The 27,084-nt window shown below is 47.5% G+C and overlaps 1 protein-coding gene across 1 annotated transcript in view; it reads right to left on the reverse strand.

Moving 5' to 3' along the window:
* The window catches only part of LOC119953293 (dynein heavy chain 9, axonemal-like), a 686,444-nt gene that overhangs the window by 54,517 nt on the left and 604,843 nt on the right, over positions 1-27,084 (reverse strand). Inside the window, exons 65-66 of the mRNA XM_038777408.1 lie at positions 5,427-5,618; positions 4,281-4,451 (exon numbers count right to left, since the gene is read on the reverse strand). Of these exons, the coding sequence (XP_038633336.1) occupies positions 4,281-4,451; positions 5,427-5,618 (363 nt within the window). The remainder of the gene's footprint in view (positions 1-4,280; positions 4,452-5,426; positions 5,619-27,084) is intronic.

Below are 27,084 nucleotides of genomic sequence, written 5' to 3' on the forward strand. Positions count from 1 at the left end.
AGAGGGAGCTAGTCCCATAAGTATATAAGGGATGGGGATAAGCCTTGTGGGTCAGTCAGATGAAGAGAAGAAGATAGTGAGGCAAGAGATAGAGAGCAGTTGTGTACTAGAGAGTTCTGCAGTTAGAGATAGCACAGTTCAATATAGAAAACTTCTACTTTAGGAATGTGAACGAATCATAGCAAGTAGTGTAAATTAATTTATAGTCTTGTTCGTTAACAAAGCGTGCTGTTCTTTGAGGAACACTTCACATTCAAACCATCCAGGTAAAGCAAAACAGAGAACACAACATGCTCCCAGGAGTGGAAAGTTCCAACATTGTACCAGGACTGGCTAGAGCAGATTAGTAAAATTTAGGGAGAAAGAAAGAACCTCCGTTCGAAGAACACAAAAACACGCAAAGAAAAAAATCTCAACCAGATTCCAATAGCAACAACCAGCAGCATCACGAAAAAGAAATACCCAGCCGAAGCTTCATGGAAGGTCTGCAGACTCCAAAGTCATTCAGGATATCGGGTAAAGTGGAAAATGTTCAAACAAGAGTTTAAACAATGCCTCACAGCATTAAATCTCAAAGCGGTCAGTGAAAAGCTAAAGATTGCGCTGTTACTAAATAGGACTGGACCGCAGGCTATTGAATTCCATTGCTCATTCCACTTTGAGAATGAAGTTGAAAAGAATAAGTCTGATGTGGTCACTGAAAAATTTGAAAATTATTGTGAGCTTAAAAGAAATGAAAAGCTCAATAAACAACTGCAAAAGCAATAAAAAGAAATGCTAGAAGATCCTAGTAATATATCTAGCTATGAAGAAAGGTTGAGTAGATTAGGATTGTTTTCGTTGGAAAGACGGAGGTTATGGGGGGACCTGATTGAGGTCTACAAAATTATGAGAGGTATGGACAGGGTGGATAGCAACAAGCTTTTCCCAAGAGTGGGAGTGTCAGTTACAAGGGGTCACGATTTCAAAGTGAGAGGGGGAAAGTTTAAGGGAGATGTGCGTGGAAAGTCTTTTACGCAGAGGGTGGTGGGTGCCTGGAACGCTTTACCAGCGGAGGTGGTAGAGGCGGGCACGATAGCATCATTTAAGAAGCATCTAGACAGGTATATGAATGGGCGGGAACAGAGGGAAGTAGACCTTGGAAAATAGGAGACAGGTTTAGATAAAGGATCTGGATCGGCGCAGGCTGGGAGGGCCGAAGGGCCTGTTCCTGTGCTGTAATTTTCTTTGTTCTTCTTTGTTCTTTGTTTATATCCCGTGTGAGTAAAGAATCTAAAAATAGAAGTGCCGAAATGTTGAATCGGCAAAGTATAAACACTTTTGCCTCCATTTAAGCTGTGGCGCAGCAAAAAATTAAGCGCACTGGAAAAGAAGATCAGTCTGCGCAAGCGCACTCGGAAAAAACGCGCGCTTTGGAAGTTGGACATTTCGGACAGGCGCAGTTAAAGAAAGAAACACGCGATTCAGACGTTGAACGTTCTGTGTATGTGAGGGACCAGTTTGCACATGCGCACATTGAAAAAAGACGCAATTCGGAAGATGACTGTTCTGCGCATGCAAGGAAGATTGCGCATTCGCATTCGAAAAAAGAGTGCAATCCGTACGAGGATTGACTTGCAGGTAAAGCAAAGCAGAGAACAACATAATAGGGTGCAAGATGGGAGGCATTAAATGACAGAGAGTTGGTGATGCAGGGTGAAAGGGAGTAGGAATGGAACAAATAAAGAAACAGAATTTGCGTGCAGGGTAGGTGTAATTGATAGAATACTGAACAACTGCTGATCAAACACAAAAACAAGAGAAAGGTCAAAACATGGAAAGACAAGGAAAAAAAAGAGATGCAGAAGTTATGGGGCAGGATTTTCCATTGCCTGACGCTGATATCGTAATCGGCGATCGGATGGAGAACCGACTCCGATGCCCAGATTGGGGCCAGCGCCTGCTTGACGGCGGTCAGCCATGCTCCGCTCCCTCGGAAATTACATAATTGCATTTTCCATACCGCATGCGGCACATGTCGTACTTGGCCGGGATCCATGCTACTGGCCGGGGGGGGGGGGGGGGCTGGGGGGGACTGGGGGGTGTGGCCAGGGGGTGGCGATGATGTAAGACGCTACCGCTGCAGGTCGTCAGCCGTGTGCATGCACGGCCCAGGACCGGCCATTCCCCTGCCGGTTTTGGCATGGGGGCTGAGACTTTCACCCAGTGCCGCTGTTTGCCCCTACCCGGTCCTAGAATCGGTGAGAGGTCTGCGATTTTTTCATCGCAAATTCTCCGACAAATTCTCTATTCGAGCCGGCACTTAGCCACTGAAACGGAGAATCCAGCCTATTGTCTGAAATTGCTGCACTCAACATTGTGGGTGCCTGGGTGGAGTCCAAGATACCCTGGCGTCAGTGGGAGTACCAAGGTGCCACCCTTCCCAATGCCTGACCACCCAACAGTTTACTATAGACAGGGAGACCCCCCAGATGCCATTATACTTGGTCCACCTATCCGCAGGCCAGTAATAAATGGCACCCTGGCGAGCACTTTCAGGCGGAGCTGGTGAATCCCTGAGATGTTTGGAAATGGATGGGTTCCATTAGGGGCAGGAGGAACCCCAAACTATGTTCAGTGCATATGTCAGTGATTTTTTTTTATTCAGTCACCTCATTGACAATTTACTCCTGGGTTTCTAATCCATCGTAGAATTGTGGATCCACACAATCAAGTTCAACGGCTGTACTTACAGTGCCAATCCACACAATGCAAGCACAATACCTGTATTTACAGCGTCAATCCACACAATGCAAGCACAACGCCTGTATCTGCAGTGTCAATCCATACAATGCAAGCTCAACGCCTATATTTACAATGCCAATCCACATAATGCAATCTTAACGCCTGCATTTACAGGGTCAATTCACACAATGCAAGCTCAACGTCTGTATTTACAGCATCGATCCACACAATGCAAGCTTAGCGCTTGTACTCACAGCATTAATCCACACAATGCAAGCTCAACGCCTGAATTTACAGTGTCAGTCCACACAATGCAAGTTTAACGTCTGTATTTACAGCATCGATCCACACAATGCAAGCTCAACGCCTGTATTTACAGCATCAATCCACAAAAAGCAAGTTCAACGCTTGTGTGTACAGTGTCAGTCCACACAATGCAAGCTCAACGCCTGTATTTACAGCATCAGTCCACACAAAGCAAGTTCAACGCCTGTGTGTACAGTGTCAGTCCAAGCATACACGCTCAAGGAATTTGGGTTTTCTATCAGTGAGCTGGAAGTTACCGTTTGGAGTCCAGTTAAGCTTAGAGTCCAGTCTTTAAGCCTGCCTTGCAATATGATCATGGCTGATCTGGCCTGGCCTCAGCTCCCCTTTCCTATCTGCCCCCATAACCCTTGACCCCCTTGTCTGTCAGAAATGTATCTAATTTAGCCTTAAATAAATTTAAAGACTCAGCCTCCACTACCATCTGGGGAAGAGATTTCCGCAATCTAATGACCCTCTCTGTGACAGTCTCCTAATCTCTGCCTGAGAAGGGAGACCTCTTATTCTTAAACTATGTCCCCCAGATTTAGTTTCCCCCCCCCCCCCCCCCCAAACCCAAGGCAAAAATCTATGGATATCCACCCTATCAAGGTCCCTGAAGATCTTAGAATCATAAAATCCCGACAGTGCAGAAGGAGGCCATTCGCCCATCGAGTCTGCACCGATCCTCTGAAAGAGCACCCTAACCTGGGTCCAATCCCCCATATTGCAACCCCTTATAGGGGCTATTAGAATGTCAAATCCACCTAACCTGCACATCTTTGGACTGTGGGAAGAAACTGGAGCACCCAAAGGAAACCCATACAGACACGGGAAGAACATGCAAACTCCGGAACTGAACCCGGGTCCCTGGCGCTGTGAGGGAGCTGTTCTAACTTCTGTGTAAGATCAGTGCAGAAGGAGGCTATTCAGCCCATCGAGTCTGCAACAACTCTCTAAAAGAGCACCCTACCTAGGCCGACTACCCCGCCCTATCGCCCTGACCCCATCTAACCTGGACACTCAGGGGAAATTTTAGCATGGCCAATCCACCTAAACTGCACTTCTTGGGAGCACCCAGATGAACCCCACGCAGCCACGGGGAGAATGTGCAAACTTCGCACTGGCAGTCACTCAAGGCCGGAATTGAAAACGGGTCACTGGTGCTGTGAGGCGGGACTGCTAACCGCTAACCACTGTGCCGCCCTCAATCTTTGGGAAGGACAATTTTACTTCTTAAAGATGTGTTTTACCTTTTCTTCGCGTGTGGTCCCTCCACCTTCTCCACCACTGCTGTCCCTGGGCTGCATTTCCAGAACAGTGCGGAAGAGCTTCTCTGAGGTCAGTGTTAGGAACCCAATCTCTGCATTGGGATGGAGACCATACAGGTAGGGAGACTCGGGTGGAAGCAGATCATCAATGTACTGACGGAGGAAAGAAACATATTTAAAACATAATGCAACTGAATTTGAGGCTACACTGTGGGTAATATAAATAGTTTTTCATACATAAATACACAGGGTTTCATATTACTAGACTTCCCATGGCATGCCCACATGTAATCTGGAGCATTGTTATGGTTCAGCTGCTGAGTTGGGATGGTATTTACCCTGGTCTATCCTGTACATCCATTACCTGTTGACTGTGCTGACATCCAACCTACTTGTTGAGGGACGATTTGCAGATTGATGGTTTTTCATAAACTAACCATCTGTTTTCAGATGTAGGACAAAATTTGCAAGAAATGGGGTCGAAACTGCCCAATTTTGCAAAGGAACCTTTTAAGATTAGGAAAGAGAGCAGTTCTGCACATCGCTCTCTTCTGGAGCTCAATTCGTATTCCAGGGATAAAATAAGATTGTGTAACTCTATGTTTATGGGGATGCACACTGTCAGAAATGATGTTTAACAGTTGAAATTATGCCATTTGGTGTCCCCATTGCTGCCGTCCATTAGTTGGTCTATAATCAGCCCAATGTGCAGTCGTTCGCTTACTTTGAGAGCCAGCATTGTTTAGACAATAGGAGTCACAGTATTTAGAAAGTTCCAAGTGGTTTTGAGGGAGGGTTAATAAATCTGTCAGTTAAAGTGTTGAAATGGTAATAAAAATTAATGGGAGTGCAAAAATGTATGTTTTAGTGAATGGCCAAAAAAGTCAAAAGCATCAAATTAATTTAAAGTCGAAAATTCTTCGTAAGCATGTCCTTGACTATTGAGAGTTTGGCATAAAAGCATCTTATAATTTTAACAAGAGGTCAATCAGACTCAGACAGTTGCATGTTTAACAACAGATAGAAAATAAATTCAAACATGTCATAATAATGACAAGATTACTGGGAGCGAATGTGGTAACCAGTCAAGCATGTGAATCTACAAGTACATGGGGAATTATCATCTACCTGATGATAGCCATTGTAGTCCAAGTTAGGAGGAAGGGGAAATCCTGCTGCTAAGAACACTTCCCCTTCCATCATCTCTGGTTTAATAAACTCCTCCAGGTAGGTTCTGCACAACCGCCTATCCCAGTCATCTGTGATGTGTCCTCCATACATAATCTCACCAAACAGGTAGCGCAAGTCATCATAGGGGACCTGTAATGAAGCAAATATTTATTTAAAATGGTAAGTGCTAGAAATGCACAACAGATCCATCAGCAGATTTTAAGATAAATGATTGGCTAATGTTCTATTGGAATGCCAATTAAACATTGCCTTGTCCTTCTTCTCAACAGATGATGCTGGACTTGCTGTGTGTTTCCAACATTATCTTCAGCATCCCACTATTTTTATTTTGTTACGTCTCCTGTATTTATTGTTTGCTTTTGTAGCAACCAGAAGACATTCGACAGTCTTGATAATCTCCCCTGAACATGTTCCATGTAGCACAACTCACTGAGCTATCATGAATCTCCTTCCTCTCCAGCCCCAACTATGGAAGGTACATCTTAAAAAGAGGCAATGAATCAATAGCACAAGATGGGAAAGACTTATTTATTTCACCGACGTTCTCTGGGTCATCCATATTTGATTACAGAAAGTAATAGGCTGCCCATGGTTCTTTTCACTAGGTAAGAAACATAAATGAGACAAGCATAACCTTCTTCATCCACAGCCTGAGCTCTGCAGGATATGCAAATAGCTAAGCAACAGGTTTACATTTCTCACTGAAAAACAGATAAATTGTCAAACTTAACCTGCAAACAGCAATCAAAAAACAAATCCTGAAAATAGTGTGAAATAAAAATGTAAATGAGCTTATTTAGTCACCTTCATCTGATCTGGCAATAAAGTGGTTCCTCAGATATAACCATTATCAGTTCACATTCTTTCCCAAAAGAAGACACTTGACAAAAGATTTTATAGGATTCAGTTCATCTCAGAAGACTGCAAAAAGGGACAAAGCAATTATCTGAATTCTCAGTACTTTTCTGAGTAGGAATCTAGGTGAGTTATTCATTCTGTAAGCAGCTCCTTAATCCTCATTTATTTTTAACAGCTTCTTGTGCACAGGAGAAAAGAAACAGACTGCCCTTAATGAAAGCCATTTGTTCTCCCTCGTATAGTTCTTTGCAGCATGGAGGTAATCCATTTCTTCTTGTAGCACTTTAATTTTTAGGCCAACTCAGGAGTGCAGCAGTCTGATTTTCTGCCCACAACTCAGGAACATACAAGCATATTTTATGATCAATGTCAAGATTGTTGAAATAGGTGCAGATTTAACATGAAACGCATTGTGAAGACAAAATATATTCTCAGTTTAGCTAGGATTTTTTAAACAGTTACAATGGGCGCATTGCTTTCTCCTCCAGAGGGTCCATTGGAGTCAACCATCACCAGAGAAGTAATAAATAAAACACCCACATTTTAATTAACAAAGTTTAAATCAGCAAAAAGAGAAAGTAATGACCTGCATTTATAATAATAATCTTTTATTGGCTTACATAAACACTGCAATTAAGTTATTGTGAAAAGCCCCTAGTTGCCACATTCCAGCGCCTGTTCGGGTACATAGAAGAAGAATTCAGAATTCTCAGCTGGTGCGGGAATTGAACCCGCGCTGCTGGCCTTGTTCTGCATTACAAACCAGCTGGCTAGCCCACTGAGCTAAACCAGAACCCTTCACTGCACTTTACAGCCAATGAAGATCATTTTTTGAATTGTGGTCGCCACTGCAATGTGGGAAACGAGCAGAAGAAATAGACAGCAATGTGCTCATGGTCAGATAACCTGCTTTTCAATATTGACCGAGTGTACTCCCCTGCCTTCTTCGAGTCATGCAGCAGGATCTTTTGCATGCACCAAGGAGGGCAAACAGGACCCCTGACTCTTGTCCCATCCAAAAGATGACACACTCAATAGTGCAGCACTTCCTCAGCAATGCCTGGATTGTCGGCCGAGATTTCATAATCAGCCGGTTCTGAGTCCCACGACAGGTAGAGGATTTACTGCGGTTTAATTTTGTGGCTGAAGTAGATTTTTGGCAGCTAACACATGCCAAAGGTAGATCTCAGTTGGTATCTAAGAAACCCATCACTTCACCCTTTCAGGGAAAATCAGAGAGCCCAGATCTTGCAATCCATCTCTCACCTGACTGCACCACAAGCACGGCTGCTTAGTACTCTGGCCATCCAGAAACTGAAAATTTCACCCGGGGAGCACATGGTCTAACAATATTATTTTGTTTTCCTGAAACCCGTATTAAGCCTTCTAGTTTGTTACAAAAGCAATTCACCTAACTGACTGCCAGAAATAGAGCTTGTAGACAACACTTTGGTAACCCTCTGTCGTGTGTGAAAATATTTTTTATATTTATTCTTTCATTGGACGTGGATGTAACTGCAAGGTCAGCATTTGTTGCCCATTTCTAATCGCCCTGTGACTGAGTGACTTGTTATTACATTTCAGAGGGCAGTTAAGACCAACAACCTTGAGAAGGGTCTGGACGGGATTCTCCCCTACCCGGCGGGGCTGGGGTCCCGGCGGGATGGAGTGGCGTGAACCACTCTGGCGCGGGCCTCCCCAAACGTGCACAATTCTGCGCACCTTTAGGGGCCAAGCCCTCACATTGATGGGCTAGGCCCGCGCCGGAGTAGCTCCCTCTCTGCCAGCCGGCGTGAACGGCCTTTGGTGCCCCGCCAGCCGGGGCCGAAAGGCCTTCGCCGGCCGGCGGAGGTCCGCGCATGCGCTGGTGCGTCAGCGGCTGCTGATGTCATGCCGGCACATGCGCAGGGGAGGGGGTCTCTTCCGCCCTCGCCATGGTGAAGGCGGAATTGGGGGTGCCCAATCGCGTGCCAGGCCACCGTAGGGGAACCCCCCGGGGTCAGATCGCCCCGCGCCCTCCCCCAGGGCCCCAGAGCCCACCCGCGCCGCCAATCCCGCCGGTCAGGTAGGTGTTTTGATTCCCACCGGCAGGAGAGGCCTGTCAGCGGCGGGACTTTGGCCCATCAAGGGCCGGAGAATCGCCGCGGGGGGTCCGCGACCAGCGTGGCGTGATTCCCGCCCCCGCTGAATCTCAGGGGCGCGGAGAATTCGGGACACGGCGGGGGCGGGATTGACGTCAGCCCCAGGCGATTCTCCGACCCCCCGGGAAGTCGGTGAATTCCGTCCCTGTAGTCACATGTAGACCAGACCGGTTAAGGATAGCAGATTTTCCTCTCTAAAGGACATTGGAAAGTAGTTATGTATGTTAAAACATTGATCTTTCTTTACGTTTGAGGTCATCGGTCATCTTCACTGGAAGCCATCCAAAGAAGCCAAACTGCTCATTGAATTCTGTAATCTCCTGCAAACTAAAAGAAATCTCTTCTCCAAGATTCCTACTCTTGGGTCTGGTTTAGCTACTCCTTATCCAAAATAGGCCTAGCTCTTCTAATTTTCTGACTGTGGATGTTTATTGTTTTCTTGTAAACTATTGGGAAATTGCAGCAGTTTCTTTGGGGGGAATCTAACCAAAAAATGGCATCATGTTGGTTTTGGTGAGAAAAACGGTGTGAGTTTCCTCATGGAATTTTGCACCTCTTAAGGAAGCTTTCTCCCCATGTGAACCATGCCATGCTCTTGATGGCTTAGAACAAAGAACAATCCAGCACAGGACAGGCCCTTCGGTCCTCCAAGCCTGCGCTGATCATGTGTCCTATCTAGACCAGCTTCCCACGGATTCACTCGTCTCAAGGATATGTAGTCACTGGGTAGCTCCATTTAAATGCCTCCCCAGCACATTTCTCCCAGCCATTCCCCAAACTCACCTACCATCCCCCCTCCAAAATTTTCATTGGGTGAAAGCGTTATTGAATGGATGGATGGCCCCCACATTTGTGTCCTCATGGGCACCTCAGAGAAGCTCCCCGTCATGGCCTGTAATGGGAGAATGATGATAGACATCACCATGAAGCCTTGCACTGGGGTTCACATCAGTGTAAACTGTGTGATGTAAACTCTCGTATGATCATCAGGGTTCAATGTTTGGGACTCTAATCAGTGGCAGTGAACTTTTGCCTTGGTATTTCATTGGCACAATTGACTTGTCAATGAAGGATAAAATTACATGTCAAGCTAATGAATGCCTCTTGTGACAGATGAGGCACCGCTGGTTAGAGTGAAGCCTACAATTAGCATGACAAGCACACATCTAGGTACCCTCATTCTCCCATTCCACAGCCCTACAACTTATTCCTGAGAGACAAACTTCCTAGAAAGTGTGATTGATATTCTTTAGAGCTTAACTCCTTGGTCCTCAGAGTTCTGCCCTTGTGTGGGGTTCTACTCACAGTTCAGTTGTCCTTACCCAAGTGAGAAGGTCTTCATTCCTCATGAGGGGATGTAACCGCTTCTTGAGAACCCCACGCTGACCATGCAGTCTGATCTCTCAGGGGACCCCAACCAGGAACCTCACAATTGCCCCAGTGCTGACCTATAGTATTTACCTCCTACCACCCACTTTCAAGCTCCTACTAAGGATTGGCATCCCCTCAGTGATTATTTGGCCAAAAGCCCAGCAAGGAGGACTTTGGATGCAATGCCTGCATTCAAGCCTCCAGACCCCTTAAAGCAAGGGGTTCCCCAAAGTGAATGAAAAGTAAGACCTGCTAGCAACCCCTCCTCACCGAGATTGAGTAACTGAACCTCAACCCTAGCCCCAAGTTTAACTTATATGTGTCTCTCACGTCCTCTCCGGTGCACTCTGAGCAATGAAGGGCCTAGAGAACTATGACTGCCTGAGCGTTCACCTCCAATATCCCTCTCGGAGGTGAAGCCGCCAGGTTCACCCTTTGGTAGACCCGCTGAAAAATGACACCGGTGTGCCTGGTGAGTATTCCGTGAGGGCGTAGGTCTGGCCAGAGTGCTCGCTAATTAAGAACATAAGAACTAGGAGCAGGAGTAGGCCATATGGCCCCTCGAGCCTGTTCCGCCATTCAATGAGATCATGGCTGATCTTTTGTGGACTCAGGCTCCATTCTCCGGCCCAAACACCATAACCCTTAATCCCTTTATTCTTCAGGATACATTACGTGCTAATGTGTTAAAATGAGGTTCTCAGGCTCCCATGGACCTATTTGCACTAGTCCACGAGAGTGGGGGGATGGAAATTCCAAAACCAAAATATACAGGGGAGAGTAACGTTATTTGATTCTCTCCGGATTCTGAGCCAGCACTGAGTTTCTCACAGGTGGAGGGTGCAGGCTCAAAATCACCCACTTCCTCTTTTAAAAAAAAAACCTCCAGGTTTTTTAGTATTGTGCCATTCTTTTTTTCAGCTTTTCTCTTTTTGTCCTTCAGCTCGGCCACCTCGTGTTATCTGGTGCCTGCTGATGTTGCAGCTTTCCTCTGCTCTACCTGCCTTTTCTTCTGCAGGTTTTTCTTTTAACATTTTAAAAATTCTCTTCAGCGCGGCATGGCAATCACTTGTTATATGACGCTGCTGTATGTTCCCCTTTTCAGATCTCTCAGCTGCCTCCTGGATGCTGAGCCCTGGGGTTTTCATCTATTCCATAATGTAAGTACAACTTCTTTTTTGCAATTTTGCTCACCTGCCCTGTGATCTGACCAGGTTCCCTAACTCAGGGTCATAACAACGGACCTCCACCCACTCTGGTGGATTCCTCAACTTTCAAGTCTGTAGTGAAGCTTCTTCAACGGTTTCTTCAATTTTTCTTCTCAGGTGTATGTCTCTCTAGGCAGGCTTTAGTAGCTTTTAATTTTCCGTATGTTGGAATTCTCTGCTGGGTTCATTGTTTAAATGCCACCTTTCATACCATCCCTGATCACCATGTTGTGTTATGTGTTCATTTGGTGTCCCAATGTTGAGATCTTGAGACTTGTATGTTTAGACATGAACCATTTCTTGGTATTCCTTAACTATGTACAGATCCCAGTTACTGCCATGCATGGGCTGCTCACACCCAAGTAGGTTTCTTCTAGACTGTTCTTTCAGGTTATTACCATGTGACGCTATACAGCATGCCATGGGTGGTGTTATTCTCCAGTCCGACGTTAATCCTTGATTGTCCGAGTACCTTTTCATTACATTGGCATGCAGGCACACACAATATCATGGAACAGTACATTTTCAGTATTCACAAATGCAGACATCCCGACTAAAATTCTACTCCACATCAGCCAGGTCAGTAAATGCATTATGAAGGCGAAAACACATCAATGATTCAACTGCATATACATGCTGTAGACTGTCACAACCAGAAGCCAGATACAAATATGCCCCTTTAGAGCACAGTGAGTTATCGTGTTGTATTAATTATGCATGCTGTCTATTTAGTTAAGTAGGTAAATGGATACCTGAGAAGCAAATGACATTTGCCATACAGGCCTGATTAAGATATATTAGGATACTGCTATGGAACATTATTTTGGAGCACTTTTGCTCCACAGTTTTACTGAAGTCCATAATGATTAGTATTCTTGCTGTGCTCAGAGCACTGCAGTTGTATTTCTCATTGATGTGAGAAGCTACTGAAAATATAAAGCAGTCACCAGGTAATGAAGTTGGGGAAAATCGAACCGAAATGCTCTATTAGACTGACAGAGACGAACATACAGACTTATCATAAGTCCACAATGATTAAATAAGGGGCCAATATTCTACACTGCACTTAGCCATTCCACAAGCTGAATTATTTCTGTTACAAGCTAAAATGCGTATGGTTTTGGATCAGAAATGCCAAGCTATGAGATTGTGACAAAATAAAGCAGCAGCCACATATCCACTGGCAATATTTTGGGAGCTATTTTTCAGATTAGATGCATCAGAAAGTCTAAAATGTTGCTTCATGCGAATGCTTGAAAAAATTGCTCTCTGTGACTTTCACCCTGCCTTCTCTTTCTTAGTCAGTGGTATTTTATTGAGCTGTGATTCCCAATGTGACAGCTCCTTAGCAATTTTCCCAACCTGCCATTAGTCTTGACACAACTGTGACGGGAAGAAATACCTTCTGATGAATTCAGATATGACCGATTAATGATCATATAGTTTGTTTTTGTGTATGTTGTTATTATGTAGCTATGCTTTGAACAGATTAATACCTCATGAATATAACACAAGCAACAATACTGTACAAGTCTGATAAGCATTTACATGTGATCAACTTTACTTGGAATTTCTATCCCTTCAGCATCAGCAGCCTGTCTTATTATAGAGCACATCACGGCCCAGCAATTCGACTGCATCCTTACTTGGGTGTGGCCAGGGGTGTGGAGGATAAACGCCATTCTGGTGCAGGACCCCAGCTATTGTGCCTTCAACCTCAATGCAATACAGCCAGGACATGCCGGAGATAAATTATTGCAATGATCCTTAGGAACCCATGTCTGCGTGGATTTCCTCCGGACGCTCCAGTTTCCTCCCACAATCCAAACTGTGCAGGTTAAGTGGATTGGCCCTGATAAATTGCTGCTTAATGTCCAAAAGGTCAGGTAGGGTTACTGGGTTACAGGGATTATGATACACTATTCCTTTACTCCCTCCCCTTAGAATTGCCTGGGGCCGCCGAAAATCCGCCCCCCGCCGTGGTAGAGATTCTCTGCCAGCCGGGAAGTGGCGGCGGCGGAATCTCGCCACTCCGACCGGCGAGGCCCCTGCGGTGATTCTCCGGCCTGGATGGGCCGAAGTCCCACCGCTGGGAGGCCTCTCCCGCCGCCGAGGTTTGAACCACCTCTGTAACGGCGGGATCAGCGGCGCGAGCGGGCCCCCGGGGTCCTGGGGGGGGGGGGGCGGGGGGCGATCAGACCCCGGGGGGTGCCTCCACGGTGGCCAGGCCCGCGATCGGGGCCCCCCGCTCAGACTCTGGGCCAGTGCCCTGGGGGCACTATTTCTCTTCCGTGGCCGCCACGGCCTCTGCCATGGCGGAAGCGGAAGAGAAACCCGCATCGCGCATGCTGACGTCACCGCTGGCGCATGCGCCGACCGGCGGAAGCCTTTCGACCAGCCCCGCTGCCGGGGACGCCGGTTTTTTGCGCCACTCCCCTACGCCGGGACCCTCCGTCACGCCGGGTAGGATAGAATCCAGCCCCAGATGTTTAATTTACCTCTGAAGTCTGCTTTCCCACTTTACATCTGGGTACTACAAATGTCTCTTTAACTCAGAATACTTTGTTTACTCTTCCGTGAATTCTTCTGAACAATACCTTGGGCTCTGTTCAGACAGTCTTTCTGTTCCAATTCCCTGATTATCTGGACAGTAACTTGTTCTTTGGGAAGCCTGCCTCTTTGCAGCTCCTGGCTTGTCTAGTTTTTTCTTCTGGCAGAATTGAGAAATATTCACTGCCCGGTGTCCTGTCTTCAACTCTCAACAAATTCAGCTGCACTAAGAACAAAAGAGCTTCTTTCTATTAAAAGGGTCTCCCGTTGCTAAGCAGCCACTATCTACTTATTATGCCATAGCCCTCTTTAAGTACAACAGAAATACAGTTGGAACTGAATAAACCACGAGATATCCAAACACCTTTGTCCAGCACAAATCAAACTACAGATTTTATTATTCATTTCACACAAATGTTAAATTAAACCCACTTAAAACTATATCTTATTTCTAATGTTTACCAATACAAATATAAATTCCTTGAATCTACCTTAATTTTCCCTACCAAAGTAGATAACTTCACATTTTTCTACATTACACTCCATACCTCATATTATTACCCACTCTGTTAGCCTCTCTAAATCCCTTTAAGTATTTCTTCAACCCTCTCACAACTCATCTCCCCACCTATTTTTGTGTCATCAGCGAACTTCAAACATTACATTTCATGTGCTCAACTTGCTGACCTCTTGTGTTGGACCTTATTGAAATACACCACAGCCACTAGTTTCCCCTTATTTATTCTGCTAGTCACACCCTCAACAAAAGAGAACATTATCTATCTCCCTCACAATATTGTCTTCGTTTATTTTTATTCCCCCACTTGAATGAACCCATTTCACAATGATATTGTGGTCAGCTTGCTCATCGTCCCTGCAGTCGCTGCCTTTGTCCCTACGAGTTTCAACAACCTCAAATCTGTTAACACCTTGGGCAGGAGATGCAGGGGGAATTTGAGGCGAAACATATTTGTGCAGCAAGTGGTCGGGAACCAGAATTCGCTGCCTACGAGGATTGTGGAAGCAGAAATTATCAATGACTTTAAAAGGGAATTGGATGGATATTTGAAGAAAGTAACCTTGCAGGGCCACGGTGATCCAATGGGAAAGTGGGATTGGCTGGATTGCTCCAGCATTGCCAATATAGACTTGATGGGCCAAATGGCCTCCCTTTAGGGCTGAAATGACTCTGTTGACTCTCTGACATTTTCCTACATTATAACATTGACTACACTGTAAAAGCATTTTCTTGGCTCTAAAGTGCTTCGGAATAACTTAAGTCATGAGAAAATGTCACAAATGCCAATCCTTTCTTTCTGATCTGATCTAAGAACTCAATCTGCAGCAACATCTGATTTGCAACAGTTGATGTCTGGATTCCAAACTTGCTTTGGAAACAACAAAAATAGTTGCACTCATGGAAAAGAGTACATTTTTAGAAAGTTTAGATATTATCTCAATTGGCTCCTTCACAAAATAAATGCGCTGAGGAAATAAAATTAGACTTCTTGATTTCTACATCTTTCCATTCCATTTGAATATGCCGTAAAACATAAGTCGTTCAGACTGCAAACTGTTGGCATTGTTTATAAGAATGGAGTCACAGTTCTTAAAGTCAATTTCTAAAGTGCCCAGGCTAGTGAAGCCATGACGGGCATTGCTGGGGTAGTTGAACAGATGTGTGCATTGTTGCTTGCTCATTATTGCCGTTGCCAATCTTTTCTATGCTAAAAAGAACAAGGCTTCCTCATGGTTGCTGCTGATTACATTCATTGGATGCTTCCAGACCTGCCTGGGCATAAAAGCATGAGCAGTTATTGCATTTTCCTTTTAAGGTAGTCAGAATAATACTCCATTGGGCAATAAAAATGAAAACTCTAGATTGGGACTTAAATAATGAAAAAGAAAGTCATTCTATTCAGCATCACCTTCATGCATATTTTTTGTGTGAGCTGCTGTCATAAATTGAAAAGCTGTATTTAAATATATTACTCATGATGTCGCAGTCAATAGTCCTTATGACTTACTAATTTCCATTCAGCAGTGATGGATGTACAAAATGTCTGAATTATTAATGATCAAAACTTATGCTCCCCCATTTAAAGAGGGCAGGAAGTGAATTGGAGGTTTAATTACTCAGTATAAATGGTTTAGTGCATGTTGCCAATTCTCCTTGGTGTCCACACTGGTTAGTGCCTTAATTTAGACAATAAAGCTTAAATGAAGAATTCAAAGGCAGGAGTTTGCTATGAATTCACATTATTCTCAGGGCTTTGCGACTTTGGAAAAAAATAATTCCAGTCGCTTTTGGTAGTCATTGGGCGGTATTCTCCGCTCCCGATAAAAATCGGGATGGCCGTCGTGAAATTGACCGAGGTTCACTACGGCCTCAGGGCCCGCTCCCCGCACCTAATTAACCCCCACCCGGGGGGCTAGGAGCGGGCCTCCGTCTTTCCCGGCCGCGACCTCGTCGCGCCGGAAATGAGGGGAAAGAGTGCATCCGTTTTGGACACTGGCCCAAGATCGGTGGTCACCGATCGCGGGCCTGTCCCCTCCCGAGCACAGTCGTGGTGCTCCCGTGCCAATCGGGCCCCTAGATGCCCCAAACGGGCATCTGGCTCCCGTTTCACGAATGCAGCGACCAGGTGTGGTTGCTGGAGTGTTGAAATGGGCATGAAGGGCCGGCCGCTCGGCCCATTGGGCTCGGAGAATCGCCGTTCGCCGTGAAAAACGGCGAGCGCTGATTTTTCCAAGCCGGGGGGGGGCAGAATCGCACCAGGGGGGCGTGAAAAATGTCGGGAGGCCCTCCCACGATTCTCCCACGCCACGTGGGGAGCGGAGAATTCCACCCAATTAACTTGTTGTTTATCATCATGTTCAATTTTGATTTGATTCCATTTTACAGTCAGCATTTTATTTAACATTAGGATCTTTGTTCAAGAATCGAGAGTAGGGCTAAGCAGAGAGTTTATAAACTTCTCAGCAAACTGTCAAATGAGATACTATTGCCTGATCTCGCCAGTGGTTTATAGAATGTAAAAAGGTTTTATGGATGATAAGGTCCCAAATCTCAAGTTGATGAACATTATTAAGGGACCAAAGAGTGTGAACTGCACATTATTGCACAAACTTGTGAAATATTCATAACAAAACCTGGGGCTGGATGCTCCAATTCTAAGGCTATGTCCCCATGCCAGCATCCCCATGCCAATGATGTTCTGAAACTTTTGCAGTCCAGACCATGGACGGTTGGTAATCTGAGTGGATTGACAGTTAAGTCAATTTCTAAAGTGCCCTAGCTGATGAAGCCATAACAAGACATTGCTGGAGAAGCTGGATGCTTGATTTAATTTTTGCTTGCTTATTATTGCTGTTATCAATCTTTGCTACACTGAACAGAAGATTTTCTCCTTCATCATTGTCACTGATTATATTCATAGGATCGTCCATTGAATCTGAATACTTGGGTAGACTTCAGGGGCGGGATTTTCCGACCCCCCCCGCCGGGTCGGAGAATCTCCGGGGGGGGGGGGGGGGGGGGGGTGGCGTGAATCCCGCCCCACCGCTCCCGGTGCCAGTTTTCGGGTGAGAGCGGGGTTTTCGCTGCGTCGGTCGGGGACCGTTGGCAGCGGCCCCCCGGCAATTCTCCGGGCCCCAATGGGCCGTCGTTTCCTGGCCAGTCCCGCCGGTGTGAAATGGACATGGTCCATCACAGCGGTACCTGGATTGTAGGCCGGCTAGGTGAGTCCTTGGGGGCGGGGTGCGGGGCGATCCGGCCCCGGGGGTGAGCCCCCATGATGGCCTGGCCCGCGATCGGGGCCCACTGATCTGCGGGCGGGCCTGTGCCGTGGGGGCACTCTTTCCTTCTGCGCCGGCCTCTGTAGGGCTCCGCTGCTCATGCGCAGGAAACACGCCGGCCAGTCTGCGCATGCGCGGAACCACACCGAGGATTCCACACCTTCCAGTCGGCCTGACGCTGGAGCGGTTCGTGCCGCTCTTGGCGCCGGCGTCGGGCCATCTGGCCAGTTGCGGAAGAATCCCGCCCCAGGACTGGACTGAAAGGTACCGTTTGTATGTAAAGTTAGTATGATTGGAAGCTGAACAAAAACTGTGATCTAAGAATAATAGGGAATTATGATTATCAGTTGAAGGGCATTTCGAAGGTGAACAAACATTAGTTTTAGTGAAAATCAAATCTGTACAATGCATTAGTCAGCTAACTTGTCTGGTTTTAGGTTAGGCAAGGGTATGGAGGGAAGTAAATGAAGTAAATTGACGTGAAGTACTATTGGACGTAAACCGTTGGACAATGGGTCCCTGTTTGAGAGGATCACTCCCAGCCATGATCTAAGCAAGGCAACTGGAATATATGAGCCATGACCATGTTTGGGTCAGCAGGAGAGGGAAGGTCATGTGACAAGCCAACCCCCTTGTGTGTTAAGCACTGACTTTTCCTGCAGAACATGACAAGCTCAAACAGCAAGATTCTGGCAGGTTCTTACTCCTTATCTCTCCATCCAACTTGCCAGTTTTGAACCGTGTCTGCTGCCTGCGGCTATCGAGATGCTGCGGACAGAGATTTTAAAGAACTCAACCCAGCACTGTTGTTTCCAGAAGAATAGATAAATCAACTTTAAAGTGCCTTGACGGCAAACACCTGCCTGAAACCAGTAAAGTCAGCAACCTTCAAGAACCAGATAACCCTTTAATTTACTGGACTCTAGATTGTTTAATGCATCCTGCACTCTGTAATCTATTTGTGTGAGTGTGAACTTTGAGTCTGTGTGTGAAAGTCATGGGGCTGGATTCTCCGGTCGCCGACGCCAAAATCCCGTTCAGCGAACGGCCGGTGAATCCGAGTACCCGGCCAAATCGGGGGTGGCGCCGCTTTCACGATACTCTGTCCGCTCCAAAGCTGCTTACTCGGAGAGCCACCCCGATACTCTTCCCCCGACCAGCCGAGTTCCCGATGGTGTGGGTCTCTCATGGTCTCACCCGTCGGAATCTCGGGTACGGACTCAGTCCAGCACCGCCACAGTTTGGGGGGGGGGGGGCAATCCGCAGGCAGCAGGGGATATTATTCGGGGCTGGGGGCACTGCGGGGGGATTGTCCAAGGTGTGCGAGCCGGCTGAAGGAGGGAACTATTTGACGGGCCATGTAGCATGGCGCAGCCGCTGCAGGCCGATGCTGTCAGCATTTCTCCGGGGCGTATCGGCAGCTACAGCCGGGTGCTCTACGTTGCTGTCCTGCTAGCCACCAGCAAAACGGCGAATCCGTGGCCGTTTCGCACCTTTTTCCGTTCTCACGCTGGCGTGGGGACACAGCCCCAGAATCAGAGAATCCAGCCCCAGGTGCTTTTATTATTTTACTCAGGTGGGGTTAAATACAATGAAATATATTCTCTTTAATTCATAATGACTCAAGAATTGTGTCTTTCACAGTTTCAGCAAGTAAACAGCTAATCAGTCATGGAAGTGGCAAGTACATCAGGCGGGATTCTCCATTGGCTGACGCTGAAATGGCAAAATGCGGTTGGGCTTACATTAACACTGCAGTGATGTTACTGTGAAAGCCCCTAGTCGCCACATTCCGCCGCCTGTTCGGGTACACAGAGGGAGAATTCAGAATGTCCAAATTACCTAACAGCACGTCTTTCGGGACTTGTGGGAGGAAACCGGAGCACCCGGAAGAAACCCACACAGACACAGGGAGAATGTGCAGATTCCACACAGACAGTGACCCAAGCTGGGAATCAAACCTGGGACCCTGGCGCCTTGAAGCAACAGTGCTAACCACTGTGCTACCGTGCCGCCGTGGCGGGCGCTAATTTGATGCCAGATCGCATTTCCTTGTCTCTTCGACAGCAGCATCAATGCAATCCAGAACGCACGTACAATAAACACCTTTTGTCTGTCATTAGCGGGCCCGGCCCGGTATTCTCCGGGGCTTCGGCGATGCTCCGTCTCCGATGGGCCGAGTTCCTGATGGCGAGGTTGACTTGTGCTTTCAAAAATTGTGAAACCGGCACCGTGGCGGCTGAGGGAGAGCGAGGGGGTATGGAAAGTGTCCAACATTGCCATAGTTTGCTGACAGTTGTGCCGCTGGCTGGGCGGCGGGGGGGGGGGGGGGGGGGGGGGGGGAAGTAGCGGGGGATGGCCAAGAGGTGGGCTGGGGGGCCCAGGTGGACGGGTACGGAATACCATTGCCGCAGTTGTCACGGCAGCCATGCAGCTGCGCATGCTACTAACAGCCCACCGTGAACTTAGGGTCACAGGTCGTATAGGTGTCCTGCCAGGCCACCCCACTAGATGCCCTCTGGCCCCAGCGACCCATCAGCTGTATGGGCATTCTCCAGCACAACCAGTGTCACGTGTTTTGTTTTTATTGAGTTATGGGATGTGGATGCTGCTAGTTAAACCAGGGTTTATTGCCCATCCCTCGTTACCCTTCAGAAGATGGTGGTGTGTTGCCTTCTTGAACCGCTGCAGTTCTTGTGGTGAAGGTACACTCACTGTGCTGTTAGGGAGGGATTTCCAGGATATTACCCCAGTGACAGTGAAGAATCATTGAAATATTTCCAAATCAGGGTGGTAAGTAACTTGGAGGGCAACCTCCAGGTGGTGGGGTTCCCAGGTATCTGCTGCTCTTGTCCTTCTAGATGGTAGTGGTCATGGGTTTGGAAGGTGTTGTCTAAGACACCTTGGTGAGTTACTGCAGTGCATCTTGTAGATGGTGCACGCGGCTGCCACTGTTCATCGATGATGGAGGGTTTGAATGTTTGTGGAAGGGGGAGCAACCAAGTGGGTTTCTTTGTCCTGGATGGTGCTGGGATGAGTGTGTGTGGGGATTGAAATGTGTATATGCGGCTGCAGCTTGTCAGCCTCCCAAGTGTCAATCACAGGCCCAGCGAATCCAGCACCGTTTTTCATTGAAATCAATTGTGTTCCACATGGCGTCGGTGCTAGCCCCTCAACAGTTTCTGTGTTAATCCAGGTTCACGCCTGTTCTGCTGTTGTGAAAGTCCACGAATTCTGCGTTGGCGCCAACACACAGGGCGGAATTCTCCGTTCCCTGACGCTAATTTTGTAATCGGCGATCAGGCAGAGAATCCCTTTTTACGATCGAAATGGGGCTGGTGCCTGTTTTTGGATGCTCAGCCCCCTCCAAAATGGCGTGCTCCTCGATCACGCCGCACGCCGTTGGAACTGCCTCAGGACGTTACCTGAAGGTCCTCCCTCGATGCTCCGCTCCAGGTGGTCCGAGTTCCCAAATGCGGTCGGGAACCCGGCGCCGCCAACAGTCGGGTGGGACCTGAGCTGCTGGCCCTGAGGGGGGGACCTCAGTGAGGGTTGGGGGGACTGGTGGTGGGTGGCTCAGGGGGGCACTATCTGGCAGGTCGTGTCCGCGCACGATTGGCGCCATGTGGTACAGCGCGACGGCTGCAAGTTGTCGGCATGCGCATGTGCGGCCACGGACCTGGCAATTCTCCAGCTGTTTATATCGGGAAGGCCGTGCGTGTTACACGGCGCGACTGCTAACCCCTCCCTGGCCGGAGGATCGGTGCTGGGGCCACGCCGATTTTTCACACGTAAAACGCCACGGATCCTCCTGACACAGCCCTAAAATCGGAGAATCCAGCCCTCAGTCTCAGAAACGGCCATCCTTTTTAAAAGAAAAAAGCAGCTGCAGTAAAACAAGGAGTGGTAAAAGAGGGGGCCATTCGAGCCCTCCTCACACAACTGTAACAATACAAACACAGCAGAGGGAAAAGGTAGGAAGCGAAACAGCGAACCAGTAATCTGAATATGGAGCCCAGAACAAGAAGGATAAAGGCTCAATATGGAAAGTTTCACTCTGAAATTATACTTCAAGTTTTCTCTTCTAGATAATAAGATGCAGAATGTAAATTGAGACCTAATATAGTTAATGGAATGGCAGTTGAAATGGAGACAAACTTTTATTTAGGACAAGAGGCTACAGGAGCCTACTGAGAGGGATATTCATTTGGTAGTGATCTTTTCTCTTCATCAGAAGGTGGTGACATCAAATCGTATCTCAAGGAATATGAGTTTACCCCTTATATATTGCCACCTCCACTTAGCAAGCATAGGATGCATAATTATTTACATAAAACATCAAACTAAAGATTCATTTTTGAACTTTGTCAAATTAATTCCTTGGCACTGGTTATACAGGAATAGAGGATCAACCTCGGGTTGAAATTGGGAACCACGTGGTTCCCTTTTTCCCCTTGGATCTCACTGAAATGTAATCAAAATACACAGTCAGAGATCAAAGTGTGCTTGATGATTTCATTGCACGACAGCGATACATGTCACGGCTGCCTCAAAAACCACGGGAACCAAATTTCACAGCTCCGAAAATGTGTGCAGGCATTGCAATGTATTGACGCAGGCTGCACACCAACTTTATGTTGCCTGCTAATTTGCAGGATTGCTGGGTGCAGTCGATGCTAAAACAGATCGTTGAAGTAGCTGTATTCTCAGCAGGGGAGTCAAGTTTGCAGTAGACGAGCACCACTTAGAGCCATCCTGCATAAAAAGGAGGTGCATTCTTACTGCAGAAGGTGCTGGAACTGTCCATGAAATTGAATCGGAGCAGGAGAACAGTGAATTATGTTGCAAGTGGGGGCTGGGCTTGCACCAAAACTCTCTGATCCTGCAATGTATTCCTTAATAGAAGGGATAGAGAAAAGACATCCACTTTCAGAGGGCTAAGCTCTCCAAACAAACTTTGCAAAGGCAATGGAACCAAAAAGACATAGGAGTGAATGCCATGAGTTAAGCCCAAAGACCTGGATGTAGTGCCACAAAGAAAGTTCAGTGACCTCACATGAGTGGTCAAGGTCAGTGAATGTATCTTCACAATGCCATATCCCACCAACTGCACCATTAGCCTCACAGATGGCTTACTGTACCCGCACCCAACCCCGCCATCATTCACTACCAATAATCTCAATCGCTAACAAAACTCATACCTATTATGCCAGAGCTTGACTTCACATTCACTGCTGCAAGCCACACACCCACATCTCACAACTTAGACATGCTGTCAACTATTCAACTGTGACAGCCATGACACCAAAACAGACTGCAGCACAATCACTGACACCCTTCCTTCTCTTTGGCAGGACAGAATGACACAAAAGCGAAGGCGGCAGGAGGTGCTTCGAAGGAGGAGAAAGATGGAGTCTGTCATCACTTGTGCAGCTTTTCCTGAGGTCATGTCTACCAGTGGGGTTGAAACCACCAAAGATGACGCTATCCTTAAACCCAACCCTTGTACATCACACTGCTCCTCATGCCACAATCTCTTCTGATAAATAATCTGCAGATAATGCTTTTTAAGATTATTTCGTTGGATGTGGGCGTCAACATCAAGGCCAGTATTTGCTTCCCCTCACTTGGAAGAAGTGACTTGCTGGGCCAACACGGAGGGTGGTCAAGAGTCACGCCCAGTGCTGTGGGTGTGGAGTGACATGCGGGCCATCCTAAGTAAGGTCTCATAGAATTTACAGTGCAGAAGGAGACCATACGGCCCATCGAATCTGCACCGGCTCTTGGAAAGAACACAAGGTCAACACAAGGTCAACACCTCCGCCCAATCCCCATAACCCAGTAACCCCACCCAACACTAAGGGCAATTTTGGACACTAAGGGCAATTTATCATGGCCAATCAACCTAACCTGCACATCTTTGGACTGCGGGAGGAAACCGGAGCACCCGGAGGAAACCCACGCACACACGGGGAGGATGTGCAGACTCTGCACAGGCAGTGACCCAAGCCGGATTTGAACCTGGGACCCTGGAGCTGTGAAGAAAATGTGCTATCCACAATGCTACCATGCTGCCCTTCTCTAAGAGGGTCCTAAATGACCCTCTTGTGGACTGACCTCATTAACACTACACCCTGTATGCTTCATTCAATGCCGGTGCTTATGTAGTTACATTGTATACCTTGTGTTCCACTATTACGTATTTTCTTTTATTCTGTTTTCTTCCCATGTACTCCCAGATTTCTTCTCCCAGAAGACAACTGTGAACCAGGTAGGTTTTCACAACAATCATTCATCGTTGTCATGGTCACCATCAGTTCCACCAGATGCTGCGGTGGGATTTAAAGCCATGATTCCAGAGCATTGTTAATCGTATGTTAATTATATTGCTAAAATACATAGGTTAAGGACATTGTTAAATCAAGTACCAAGATTACTTTGAAAGAGAAAAACCTTCCATGACCATTGGGCAACACGGGGGTGAAATGCGTCATACACCCCAAAATGACACTCGGTCGCTGAGTTGCGAGTCATCACCCCCTATAAGGAATGTACATTGGAGGTCATGAGGGTGACCAAGGAGTAAGCAGTGACTGATTCCGAGGTTGGTCTGCACCAGAGAAGTGAGGATCCACTGCACCTTCACCCAGATGACCTGTTTCAAGTGAGTTGATTTCCCAGACCCTTGTCCGCCCCTTTCACTGAACCCATGTCCATTGTCTTGCTGGATCACCATCTGATGAGGCCTACCCATCCGGAGTCACTACCCCCACTGCCACCAAAGGGACCACCTGACAGGAGAGCTCAGAGGAGAAAACAGACAAGAAAACAGCTATCATCCGCACCATCCTGTATCATAGAGACACATACTTCAGTGGGAGAGATTAGCAGATAAGCCTCTGGGTCACTATCTGTGTAGACATGAACTTCCAAGGGAGACAGTAGTTGGACGTCTGCTGGCTACCAGGAATCAACTGGTTCCCTGAAACGTGGAGTGGTGGACACCAAGGCCTGGTTCAGTCTCTGGCCACCATGGCTCAGGGCATCAACACCACAGCCCAGAATCTGAGAGACAGGTGCCGGACACAGTTGGACATTGCCGAGGCACTCCAGAGCTCAGCCCAGTTACAGAGGACCATCGCTGAGGGCTTGCACACCATGGTGCAGATAATGGTGTGCCTCTAGGACTGGCATCGGCAGATAACCCCGATGCTTCTGGAGCTCAGTCAACTGCCCTCCATCACATAGGGGCTAGTTTAGCACACTGGGCTAAATCACTGGCTTTTAAAGCAGACCAAGACAGGCCAGCAGCACGGTTCAATTCCCGTACCAGCCTCCCCGAACAGGTGCTGGAATGTGGTGACTAGGGGCTTTTCACAGTAACCTCATTTGAAGCCTACATGTGACAATAAGCAATTTTGATTTTGATTTTTCTCATGGAGTCACCCAGGGGCCCATGAGCACCCCGAGGAAGAAAGAAACGCTGGATCCCATCAAGGAGACCCAGGCGGTCTCCAGTTCTTCTGGACATCCTGACACCAGCAATCTCAGGGGCAACAGCCGGAAGAGGGTTTCATGGTGGCATCCTATCTGGCTGCATCACAGCCTGGTATGGCAACTGCTCAGCCCAGGACCGCAAGAAACTTCAGAGAGTCGTGAACACCGCCCGGTCCATCACACGAACCTGCCTCCCATCGATTGACTCCATCTCCACCTCCCGCCGCCTGGGGAAAGCGGGCAGCATAATCAAAGACCCCTCCCACCCGGCTTACTCACTCTTCCAATTTCTTCCATCGCGCAGGAGGTGCTTATGTAGTTACATTGGATACCTTGTGATCCCCTATTATGTATTTTCTTTTATTCTGTTTTCTTCACATGTACTTAATGATCTGTTGAGCTGCTCGCAGAAAAATACTTTTCACTGAACCTCGGTACACGCGACAATAAACAAATCCAATCCAATCCGTCGGCTCATTGAAGGAACATTGCGTCCTGTACACCCTAGCTCGCCGTTGGTGTAAGACTTGTGGCTTTCTCCTCAGCTTGATTGGCAGCCGGTTCTTGAGCCTGAGTGGTGGCTCCATGTCATTATGGTGCAAGCTCCAGCCTGCATTGGTTTTTACCCAGTCAACAACATCCGCCCGCCTCAACTGTGACTATTTGAATGATAACCATCTCAGCTGGCTCAATTCCAAAATTCATTTTTAATCTGGTAGGGTGTGGAGAAGAAGAGAGACAGACAAGCAGTAAGATCATCCATCCCAGGGCCTTCAACTATACCCCACAACCCTTCGTCCTCATGATCCTGGAAACTGACCACCCATCACTGTGCCCAGCACCCTGGTCCACATTGAGTATCTGCTGCCCTCAACACATCGTCACCTCAATAGCCATGGCCACTGGCCCATGGCACATCATTGTTGCTGGTAATCTCGTCCAGCAGTTCTCTCCCTTCACTTCAGCTGCTATGGGATCCCTGAGGTGCTCCAGCACATGGACACCCGTGGGGAGCCTGGTGGCTCCTGCATACACCAGTGTAGTCATGTGGTCAGAGATGCAATGCCTTCGGCCACCATGCAAGTTGCCTGGCCTGTAACTCTCCACCCTTGCCATTGAGGGAGTCTTCCCTTCACCCAGAGTTGGAGGCTGATGTAGTTGAGAGTGGTGAAACATTAATAATGATGACCAACTGGTTGAACCATAAGACCATAAGACCATAAGACATAGGAGCGGAAGTAAGGCCATTCGGCCCATCGAGTCCACTCCACCATTCAATCATGGTTGATTTCAACTCCATTTACCTGCTCTCTCCCCACAGCCCTTAATTCCTCGAGAAATCAAGAATTTATCAATTTCTGCCTTAAAGACACTCAACGTCCCGGCCTCCACCGCCCTCTGTGGCAATGAATTCCACAGACCTACCACTCTCTGGCTGAAGAAATTTCTCCTCATCTCTGTTCTAAAGTGACTCCCTTTTATTCTAAGGCTGTGCCCCCGCGTCCTAGTCTCCCCTGCTAATGGAAACAACTTCCCTACGTCCATCCTATCCAAGCCATTCATTATCTTGTAAGTTTCTATTAGATCTCCCCTCAACCTCCTAAACTCCAATGAATATAATCCCACGATCCTCAGACGTTCATCGTATGTTAGGCCTACCATTCCTGGGATCATCCGTGTGAATCTCCGCTGGACCCGCTCCAGTGCCAGTATGTCCTTCCTGAGGTGTGGGGCCCAAAATTGCTCACAGTATTCTAAATGGGGCCTAACTAGTGCTTTAAAAAGCCTCAGAAGTACATCCCTGCTTTTATATTCCAAGCCTCTTGAGATAAACCAGAGTGGCTCTTTGGACTATGAGCAGGTGCAAGAACAGAGTCAACGAGGGGAGAAACAACTATGCACCGTGGATACCCAGCCTTGGACACCCGCGATCTTATTGCTGTCATGGCATCACACTCAATGCATCTGGGTTGCCAGAGCATGACCTGTGCCTTTAAGCCCGATGAGGAGCACGTGTTACAACCCTCCCCTACCCATAACATAACTGCCCTGTCTTCTCTCGCAGGGTGCCATCCAGCAAGCTACTTGTGCTGGCAACCTTTGCTCTGCTCACTCACTCCAGCCCAGATCAGGAGCCTCGTGATCCTTTGCCACTGCCAGCAACATCAGGGA

This window comes from Scyliorhinus canicula, chromosome 18 (assembly GCF_902713615.1).
Source record: "Scyliorhinus canicula chromosome 18, sScyCan1.1, whole genome shotgun sequence".
Lineage (NCBI taxonomy): Eukaryota > Metazoa > Chordata > Chondrichthyes > Carcharhiniformes > Scyliorhinidae > Scyliorhinus > Scyliorhinus canicula.